General features: G+C 38.1%; 1 protein-coding gene across 1 annotated transcript; it reads left to right on the top strand.

The window, feature by feature from the left end:
- Positions 1 to 2,434: 2,434 nt before the first annotated feature.
- LOC311490750 (cytochrome P450 2J4-like) lies at positions 2,435 to 9,313 on the top strand. Its single transcript, XM_084548413.1, has 9 exons — positions 2,435 to 3,283; positions 4,730 to 4,886; positions 4,965 to 5,111; positions 6,435 to 6,595; positions 6,763 to 6,939; positions 7,027 to 7,162; positions 7,309 to 7,496; positions 8,353 to 8,494; positions 8,746 to 9,313. Exons 1-9 carry the CDS (start codon positions 3,083 to 3,085, stop codon positions 8,919 to 8,921), a joined length of 1,485 nt encoding a protein of 494 aa, XP_084404539.1. The 5' UTR covers positions 2,435 to 3,082; the 3' UTR covers positions 8,922 to 9,313.
- The last annotated feature ends 2,087 nt before the right edge of the window (positions 9,314 to 11,400 follow it).

The raw sequence follows: 11,400 nt of genomic DNA, 5'->3' as shown, positions 1-11,400 counted from the left end.
TATGGAAAATGTGTTTATGATGTGAGACAAATGCTTGCTTTTGAGATATGTGTACAATATTTTGAACGCTGTGTTTGATTTTGCAAGATAGGGGTCACTTTTTGCATTTCATTTGAGCAATTATTGAATTTGTGTGTAGAGCTTTGAAAAAAACAGATAGAGCTTTGAAAATGTGTGTAAGCAATTGAAAAAAACTGTAATACTGATGTGAGAAAAGCACCAAAGCGACTGAGAAAAACTGTAATTTTGCAGGAGAATTGAGAGGTTTTGCCCATTGTGTGTATGTTTTTGGATTTGTGTGTAGAGTTCTGAGAATATGAGGCATGCTTTCAGAAAATGTGTGTAAACAATCGAGAAAAACTGTAAAATAAAAGTATCTATCCTATCTACTTTTGAATTTGAAGTCCTTGTCTTGTGGGCAATTTTATGCATTTGATGGTGCTACTTATAATATATATATTATGGCATGCCGTTCAGGAAATTAATCTTTGAATATATGGAATGAAACTTTGAATATATGGAATGAAACTTCGAATATATGGAATGAAACTGTGAATATATTGAATGAAACTTTGAATATATGGAATGTAACTTTGAATATATGGAATGAAACTTTGAATATATTGAATGAAACTTTGAATATATGGAATGTAACTTTGAATATATGGAATGAAACTTGAATATATGGAATGAAACTTTGAATATATGGAATGAACCTTTGAATATATTGAATGAAACTTTGAATATATGGAATGAAACTTTGAATATATGGAGTGAACCTTTAAATATATTGAATGAGACTTTGAATATATTGAATGAGACTTTGAATATATTGAATGAAACTTTGAATATACTGAATGAAACTTGACTGACGTCAGACTTCAAGGCAGTGACTGCCTGCGGCCATCTTGTTTAACGTGTGGATGCTGCAGCAAAAAGTGACAGAGTGACAATGAGTCAGGCCGCTCGCAATCTCGTTGCAGCAATATTAAACAATGAGGACATGATAAACACACTGGCGAATGCGTGTACGGGCCAAAATCCTCCCGATACCCCTGCCCAATACCCTGCCCGTTCTTCTAACGAAGAATCAGGGATCATGCCCAATAAACACATCGCTAATAACATCAGGTTAGTCTTAGGTTTACTGACTACTCACATTTGATTTCAGACAATAGTTTCTTACTTTTCTTAGATTTCTTTAACAATTTTGACTCTGTTGCGCATAATTTTCTTTTTCAATCATTAAGGAAGTCTGGCTTTGGAGATTTCTTTGGTAATGCTATTAAAACACTGTATAATAATGCAAACTGTTCACTTAAGCTTAAACATAGGACTTCCCCCAGATTTGAAGTGAAACGTGGCATTCGGCAAGGTTGCCCCATTTCTCCCTATCTATTTCTACTTGCCACCCAGCTTTTATGTGAACATATCAAATCTAGTAATTTGCAAGGTATTCCTATTGCAGATAGAACTATTGTTATTAGTCAACTGGCTGATGACACAATCTTGTTTCTAAGAGACACATCTTAACAGCTATCAACACTATTGATCAATTTTCTAAAGCATCTGGTCTATGTCTAAATCCAAAAAAAGTGTGAATTATTAGTCATTAAAGATTGCTGTGTTGATTCAATCTCCAATATACCAGTTAAAGATTCTGTCATATATTTAGGTATTGATATAAATGAAAATGAATCTACTAGAGATGTACTGATAACTTCAGCCCAATCACTGTAAAAACAAAAAACAGATTTAATCAATGGCTCCTTGGTGATTTATCCTTAAGAGGTAGGATCCTTCTGTCAAAGGCTGAAGGAATATCTAGATTAACATATACTGCATTATCATCAGGTGTAGATAAGCATGTATGCAAACCAATAGACAAAGTTTTATATGATTTCATATTGAAAAACCGTACCCGTTATTTAGAAAAGTCTGTTTTGATGAATGAGTACAGTAAAGGAGACCTCAATGTCTTGGGCTTTACCACTTTAAATAATACTTTTAAAGTAAATTGGATTAGGCAGTATTTGAAGTGTCTGACCTCTTTATGGAACTTTATTACCCACTATGTCTTTTCTTCAGTTGGTGGCCTTGAGTTTTTATTATTATGCACATACAATGTTGATAAAATCCCTCTTAAACTCTCAATGTTCCATAAGGAAATGTTACTGGCATGGTGTCTGATTTACAAACACAATTTCACCCCTCATTGTTTTTTTATTTGGAATAACAGATATATATTTTATAAAGACATACATTTTTCTCCAACATTTGGCTGACAACAATATTCTGTTACTAAGTCAATTATTCAACCAACATGGTCAGCTGTATAACTATTTTTGAATTCCTTCAGCATTATAAAATTCCTGTTTTATAATTTTATACTTTTTTGCCGTGCAGGGTGATGTCAGCTACCGGAGCTCTATATGGTGGTGTTGTGATTGCCGGTGCAGGGTGACGTCAGCTACAGGAGCTCTATAGACTTGCGACCCACTGTGATGAAAACAAAATCTGCACCTCAGTACATTAAATAAAGTCTAGACCGGGGCCAAAATAATAAAAAAAAAAGTCATTAATATTCATTAAGACTGAGCACTTGGGGTCGAAACTCCTTTGGCACTACCACTTGTTTAACGATGTTGATCTGATTTGAGTCAGGGCTCCATGGAGCACGTGTCATCAAACCCAGAAAAAACCCCCAACAGGCTCTCAGTTTTCCTCGGCGGCTACAACAGAGGACAAACACAGAGTTAATCAACATTCCTTCGTGGTGTGTATACACTATATTATCATGTATATCAAATGTCCCTACACAAACACACCACTGAGGATTAGCAGAGAGAGACTACAGCTAGCGGCTAGTGACCTTTGACAGCGACCACATCACCTGTCAATTATGTAAATGTAAGCCTTAATAAAAGACGGATGAGTTGCCGCTTGCTAAGACAGTTCAGGTTGCTGCTTGACTTGTACGCATTCTCTCATTCAATGTGACGTTATCCATCGATTCGGTCATAAAACTATCCGTGACTGACTGATTACTGTTCGGTTGAGGTAGCGCAGTTGAGGCGAAGAGATGGAGACAATATACGATGTCCTCGGCTTGGACTGGATCGACGGCAGGAGTGTTTTAATATTATTCTTTGTTTCTCTGTTGTTGGCTGATGTTATAAAGAACAGAGCACCAAAAAACTTTCCTCCTGGACCGTTGGCTCTTCCTTTCATCGGCAATCTTCATCGTATTCAACCTAACAACTTGCACCTGCAGTTCGCAGAGGTATGAGTCCATACATGATAATAAATAAGAATGTTTTTACATAATAATGTCTGATGGTGGTAAAATTGTGAATTTACAGTCATTTTAATAGTATGTAAATCATTTCTGTCAAGTAAAATCTAAACAAATGAATTCTAGTTTCTCAAATGCAAATATTATATTTCTATTATAGTGAATTTTCTTTCTCTGGGTTTTGATAATTTTACAGGCAAATCAGTCATTAAATGAAGAATAACACCAGCTCATCAATCAATAATGAAATCACTTGTGTGTTGAAGCACTGACTGTGTTTTTATATGTTCAGGCAGTCATTATGAAGGTACAATGAAGTGTTCGGTGTTTACAGTTTTTTCCAGTTGCTAACACACTAAAATGACATGGATAGCACAAATATTTAAACTGACACACAGGGAGCAAAACCTCATCTCAAATCTCCAAAACTTTAAATACATTTTCTGCTTTACACACATTTTGCAATTCGAAATGCTACTTTTTAAGTGTACTGAACGCGGTTCTCTGCATAAGACACAACAATCTGACATAAAGTCACATGTTTGCGATTTCAAAACACTGCCATTTAAAATGACACACTACATGAGCTCATTGGCCACTATATGTGCTACCTGGCCAAACAGGTGTTATGTAATTGTTAACACTTCAATCAGGAAGTAAGCAATAAAAGACCACAGGTGAGCATCTTTTTTTCTTTTATAACAACAATGGAAGACATTGTTGAGAGAGGAAGAGGAAGAGGGAGGGTGAGAATGTGATGTGGACGAGGCGTTGTGGCCAGACCCAACTGTCCGGCAGGATGCTGTCTAATTATTTTGCTTTCCTCTTTATTTATTTATTTATTTATTTTTATCTGCACATTTTTTCTGCAATTGTATTTTTCAGCTTACGGTGTTGTGAGCATATTTTAGTTCACTCCAATGTGAATATATCTGCTGTGCATATGTTGCACTGACTTTGGTGAAAAATAAAAAAAATATTTCAATAGCACGTGTGTGTATCTGCAAATATTTCTGTGCATGTGAACAATCTGAAGAATTCTCTACAGTTTGAACTATGTTAGCATTATGGCAAAGCATACTAAAGATGAGAGTGCTTTTCATTATGCCTAACAGTGTGTAGTTGGTTAGACAAAAATGTGTCAAGACAAAAAAAGTGTGTGCCATCTGGTGCAAAAGTTTGATTTTGGTTGAAGTGCTTCATTTTGCGGGATATATGAGGTATTTTGCAGTTTGGGTGAGTGGTTTGGTGACTTGTGTTAGTATTTTGATAAAACCAGCCTAGTTTGCAAAATTGTGTTTAAGCAATTGGAAAAAACTGTAAAAAAAAAAAAAAGCAGAAACAGTGACCTACATCAGGCTGATCAGTAGTTTTCCTCAGAATATATGTCACCTCAGTGTTGCACCACCATGTCAGTCTGCTCTCTATGTTCAGTTTGCACAGAAATACGGAAATATTTTCAGCCTACGTATCCTTGGTCAAAGGATTGTGGTCGTCAATAGCTACAAGTTTGTGAAAGAAGCCCTGGTCGTAGAAGACTTCATAGATCGTCCGAAATTGCCGATTTTTGAAAAAATAACTCAGCATAAAGGTAAAGTTTGCTGTGTTTTGTTTCTAAAGATTTCTGATCTGAACTGAGCATCTAATGCTGTGTTGTGTTTCAAAAAAGGTCTTTTCATGACAAGCGGTAATCATTGGAAGCAGCAGAGGAGATTTGCTCTTCAAACATTCAGAAACTTTGGTGTGGGCAAGAAGACCCTGGAGCGATGCATCCAGCAGGAGTGCCAGTATCTCACGGAGGCTTTTGCACATCAAGGTACAAAAAATCACGGTATTTTACTGTGACACATTATTTTGCATTCTTTATTATATTTATTCTGTGCCTGTTACATTTGTCATCTATTTTTGCCTTGCAACATTGCAACACAGGATTCAACAACAGACCTCTCTTTCTTCATGAGCAAACTTTTTAATGCCCAGCCACAATTAACAATGCTGTGTCAAACATTACCAGCTGCATCCTCATTCTATTTTAATATGACCCATGATTTATTATTTATATTTTCACGTTATTTCCCTCTTGCAACAGAGAAGCTTGCACCGACACATTAGTGCACTGGATCATGAACATTATACTATGTGTACGTACTATAAGGAGCTAATAATGGAGTGGGAAAAAGGAGCAAATAAATCAGAATCAGAGTATTCTTTGTCATTACACAAAAAGTACAACGAAATTGTATGCAATCCCATTCAGGGCAAAAAGAGCAATCCAACGATCTAACTTAAACATAGCTTGTGTGCAATGATTAAAAGAAGAGAATGACTACCTTTTAGTGTTGATTCATTATTGCAACAGCCGTGGGATATGTGCCTTTTTTTCCCAGTCTATTTGTTTTTACTTTTAATGTCCTGCACCGCCTCCCTGAGGGTAACAGTTGGAACGCGTGATGTACTGGGTGGGATGGGTCCTGAAGTCCACTATTATTTCCTTAGTTGTTGAGGGCCAGGTTGTTATTACTGCACCATGATGACAGTTCTTCGACCTCATCCCTGTATGGCGACTCATCTCCCCCTGTGATGAACCCTACCACTACTGGAGTTGCTTGGGTGGGTGGGAGTGCAGACATGTGAATAGAGAGAGTACAGTACACGTCATATCCAGCTCTGCTGCATCTAGTCATGGTTAACTCTAACTCTGATTGTTAGCCCCGCCCTGATGTATCTCACCTGTGTGTCATTGGTCCACTTGTATTTATTTAGCCTCTGCTGTTATGCGTGCTGCCTATGGATATTTATTCAGCTGGATGCTAACGGCACTGTGTCAGAGGGGGCTGTCTGAGGACCAATTAGAGCTGAGTTAGTTTTAGCATCAGGAGTTACGTACAGTGCCGTCATCAGAACAGCTGATGAAATCTTCCAGTGGAGGTAAAAAAGGTCTGCATTTCACTGTCAAAAGCATGGACAGCAGTGACCTGATCTTAGTTTTATTAGCTTATTTTTTGCTAATATAAATGCACAGACCCCCAACCCCCTCTGACTTCACACATAAATTGTGTTTCTTTGAAAGCCGTATAATATGATATAGGGCCAACATTTTTAATGTATTCAATCCTGCAATCTTTCCTCTTTCTTGCAGGGAAACCCTTTTGTCCCCAGACACTGATAAACAATGCTGTGGCCAACATCATCTGCTGTTTGGTGTTTGGAAATCGATTTGAGTATGATGACGAGCAGTTCCAGTATGTTATGTACCTCATAATTAAGTTATTGGAGTTACAGGGAAGTGTGTCGATGCAGGTGAGCGCATCGACAATACCAGCTTTCAAAATATGATTCAATCCAAAGAACATAAACATCAGCAAAACTCAGAATCTAGTCAATGGCAAAAACAAAAAACACTGCACTAAAATGGCCCTGTGACTAGGAAATAATTTTGATCTGGTGAATGTCTTCCTGCTCTACAGGTTTACAACACAGTCCCCTGGCTGATGAAGTGGTTGCCTGGACCTCATCAGAGGATATTCACTATGTTGCAGAAATTAATTGACTTCATAGAAATCAGGATCAAAGAACACAAAGAAACCCTTGACCCATCATCACCAAGAGACTACATTGACTCCTACCTCATAAAAATGGAACAGGTGAGTGTTTTAATGTGTCTCTATTGTGTTTGCTCCTTTTACTTTTCATTTGAAATTTGCCTCTGCTATCTCTTGTGTCACTGACAGAAGGAGGAGGAGTCTGTGTTTGATCGGGAAAATTTATGTTTCTGCTCCATGGACCTGTTTGCTGCTGGAACTGAAACTACTACCACTACTTTACTCTGGGGGCTGCTATACATGATCAACTACCCTGACATACAAGGTGTGTGTATGAGTAATATCCAGATGTTGTCAGAGGTCTCTCACAGGTCTGTCCTGTCTGAGACTAAATGTGTGGGATGTATAATTTCCCCTCAGTCATTTATGTGTCCCACAGACTCACATGTTTCCTGTGTCCACTGTGTGCAGAGAGAGTCCAGGCTGAGATTGATGCTGTGATTGGTCCATCCAGACAGTCCTGTATGACTGACAGAGAAAACATGCCCTACACTGATGCAGTCATCCATGAGATACAGAGGATGAGTGACATTGTCCCCGTCACTGCGCCACACTTATCGAATAAGGACACCAAAGTGGATAAATACTCAGTCCCAAAGGTACACAGTCCACATGTAACACTTTACAATAGACACACAACGATGTGCACACTTGGTAAAGAATGGGTGGGGATCAAATCAGGAATGACTTTATAGCTGATACGACCCTAATAACTTTTCATCCTGGGTATCATGTAGCTGTACTGTATTAGAGAATCATTAGGTAATGATTAGTTCACAGTCATCCCTAAATCAGCCATAATCCCATATTCATAATGAATAGTTCCTGATTAACAAGAGATCCAAATAAAACACTAACTATTCATTCAATACTGATTACTCCAACCATATCTACTGTCTGTCTTACTCAGTAGTTCCTCACTATCCTCACATTTATTGATTCAACCAATTCATAATGATAAACGAGTTTTATCGTTTGTCACATGACGAATTTACCGGAAGCTTAGAAAAACCTAACAGGTGAAGGACACAGCGAGGCAAACAACAGACTTTTATACTCTTGTCTCTTATTGGTTGGTTTACCAGGCGAACACGGTAAATAAAGTTTAAGTTGCCTTATTTGCATGTCATGTCGTGCTTGTGGCGCATGACATTAATTTGTTTGTTTAAACTTTTATGTCTGAAATGATTTGTCTTCTAGTTTTCACCGTGTTCCATACTGCAACGGAGAATAAAAGTGAATCAGTCAGAAGCGTGGCCACTTTTGTAACCAGTGTAGTTTTAGTATGATTTATTTGTCAGCTGTCAGAGAAACTTTTAAAACTCTGAAGCTTAATCCAACCCATATCTGACGTTCTTCTTCTTCTTTGAAGTTCCTCTTATTAAGACACATATGACAAACTAACTCAAACAAATATTTTTAAAATGTGCCTTTTAACCAGTGATATTTCTTCAGGGCACCGTGGTCCTGTTTTCACTGCACACTGTCCTACATGAGGAGTCAATGTGGGAAACTCCACACTCCTTCAACCCTCAACACTTTCTGGACCAGGACGGTAAATTTAGGAGGAGAGAGGCCTTCATTGCATTTTCTGCAGGTTTGTCAGTGAAAATTCGATTACATGTTGCTTTAGTCGTACATTTAAAGACACAAACTACAACACGAATAACTATTCACTTGGGGTGTTTGTTGTATTTTCACTGACATGGAACGTTGTCTTAACTGTCTTTCGCTTGATTTACACTGCCATTTATACTGACCTCACAAATATTGTAATATTTTGTTATGAAAGTGAATATCTCATAAGCTGTCTGGGTCAAACTCATCTGTTGCATTGTGTATTCTCAGGAAAGCGTGTGTGTCTCGGTGAACAGTTGGCCAGGATGGAGTTGTTCCTGTTCTTCACATCCCTCCTTCAGAGGTTTTCATTCTCTGCACCCCCTGGAGAACAGACCAGTTGGGGATGGACACTGGGAGCCACTCGTTGTCCTGAACATTACCGTGTCTGTGCAGTGCCACGATAAACCACAAACTGGACCACATTAGTCACTTCAGTCAGGGTCTGTGAAGCATGATGTTTGTTTGAAACTTTTATAAAGAACGGTAATGGATGTGTTTGAAGCAGAGACGATCCTAGCATCAATTTGTTGCCCAAGGCAAAAATGTCTACACCAGAATTGGCCTACAGATAATAGAGCTTGCCACTCTGCTCTACTATCTTATTTACTAATGTTAACCATCAAAGAAAGAACAAACAAAATAATGTGTTTCAAATGGAAGTTTATTTTATCCAAATTTCCTTCCTTTTTCTTTTCATTACTATTCTTCATTTTGAATTGGGGTTCATTGTCATACTTAACTAATTTGGAGAGTCATGCACACAACATGTAATAGGATTTAGTGTGCTTTAGTTGTGTCAGGTGGGGGCCACTTTGGGAAGTCTTCTACTCTCACTGAAAGCCTGGGGGCCCAAGCAGTTGCCTGTCTTGACTGTTCACAGGCTGGGCCTCTGATTTGAATGCTTTCAGACATTTCCTGAAAATGTATTAATGGATGAGGTATAAATACTATTATTATTTTACTTCAATAAAGATGAATAAAAATAACTTGATCCCATCTCTAAGTGATCCTAGCCTGGGTGCCAGCCGAACTTAGTCCCGCCCACAACATTTTTTGGTCTGGAAGTTCGGTCTGGTGTCGCTCCGTTAAGGCGCAATTATGCTCGAACAGAAGCTGTTCGTACCAATCAGATTCTCAGGGCGGGCTTTATAGGATGATGGACAGATGATCAACAACGTAACCACGTCACCAAAGAGCGCTTGGGTTGCATTTGTTTACAACAAAGATGGCTGCCGCTGGAGAACTGAGATGTGTAGATTCTGCCATCGACTCTGTTCTAGAAGATATCGACAGCGCATTAATTTTAAAAGAGGAACAGATAAATGCGACCAAGGCATTTGTTAATCGGAAAGATGTTTTTGCCGTCCTTCCTACGGGATTCGGCAAAAGTTTAATTTATCAGCTGGCTCCGATGGTTTTTTTTTTGTTTTGTTTTTTTCAAACTTTATTTAACGGATAGTCAAACCAAACAAGCTGGCTCCGATGGTCGCTAAGAAGATGGGACACAACATGCGTCGCACACTCCGTTGCTCTGATTGGTTATAGGTCTATCCAATTGAGTGCAGAGGCATTTTTTTTCCTGGTTCGGTTGAAAAACGCCCCATAATCACAGCCCTATGGAGCGGTACCAGACTCACATTCTGACTAGAATTGAGTATGGCTACGTCAGGCTAAAGTGATCCTGTCATCATGTACATAACTTTGACAATATTGTGCAGGTGAAAGAAGTCAGTCCAAGTCACCCCAGAGTGTATTTCTACAATACATGCTTGAAGTATGTTTCACTGGTCTGCTTCATAGTTGGGTGTCATTAACATAGAAATGGAAATGTATGCAGTATTTATTAATGCCTCAAGGAAGCCCATGTAATGTGAGAAACACTGGTCCTAGCACAGAGCCCTGAGGGACTCCATGACTAACTTTTGTGAATGTGACAGAATCGTCACTGAAAAGAATCAACATTCAGAGTGCTCTCCTCTGGGACTAGGATTTACTTCACACAACACAAACTGACTAATCAGAAAGAACATTAGAGTGAAACTACAATTTACCTATGAACATATTAGCTTGGATCTCTTCTCCTTAGAAAGTGTACAGTTTTATTTCTGTAGTTTCAGTAAAATGCTACATCACCAGACACAGCTTCTTAGTCCTAGTCTTCTGTTAAATTTAAGGCAGCTGCAGTAAAGGCCTGATAAAGCATCACAAAAGAAGTAAACCCATTCATTCTTGATGGTCATGGGTCCCAGTCTTCAATCGCTGTCTGCAAAATATTGAGCATGAAGTACTGAACATGAACATTTTATTGATGGTTTGGTGCATTATAAAATTACATTTGAGACTATGGAAATAATTTAATATTATGTATTTGTTCTTCCCCTGAAATTAGCTTGAATGTTTAGGTAAACAGGTAAAATAACCAAAATTGTATCAGTGTCCAAAAATATCTGGAACTAAATGTACATTCATGCAAGAACCTCTTTGTTTTACAAAAACTTCAGATAAAACGCTTTCAAGAGGGAATCAGTGAAATAAACAACTCATTAAGTTTCCTGCAGCTCAAACTTTCTTTACAGGGCTTTTTGGAAGAGTTTCTTCAGTTTTCTGCACTTTTTGATCATATGGACTTTCCCAATTGTCTTATGAGCATAAAGATCCGAGATCAACCGTTTGTAGCAGTGTTTCAACAAGGATATAAGCTGTCCTCAACAATGTACGTGTTACGTAACGTTACGTAACACAAACGACCTGTTGACTGCTGAAATACAAAAAAAAAAAAAAAAAAAGGACCTTGATCTGTTCCAGTTGTACACTGACTGCACGTGTGTTGCGTTTCAGGACATAGGCTACGGTCTTCATAATGATTTAGCCAAAATAATTTGT

The sequence above is a fragment of the Chelon labrosus genome (genome assembly GCF_963514085.1).
Source record: "Chelon labrosus genome assembly, chromosome: 7".
Lineage (NCBI taxonomy): Eukaryota > Metazoa > Chordata > Actinopteri > Mugiliformes > Mugilidae > Chelon > Chelon labrosus.
The sequence above is the reverse complement of the archived record's forward strand: the minus strand, read 5'-3'. Positions and strand labels throughout refer to the sequence as shown.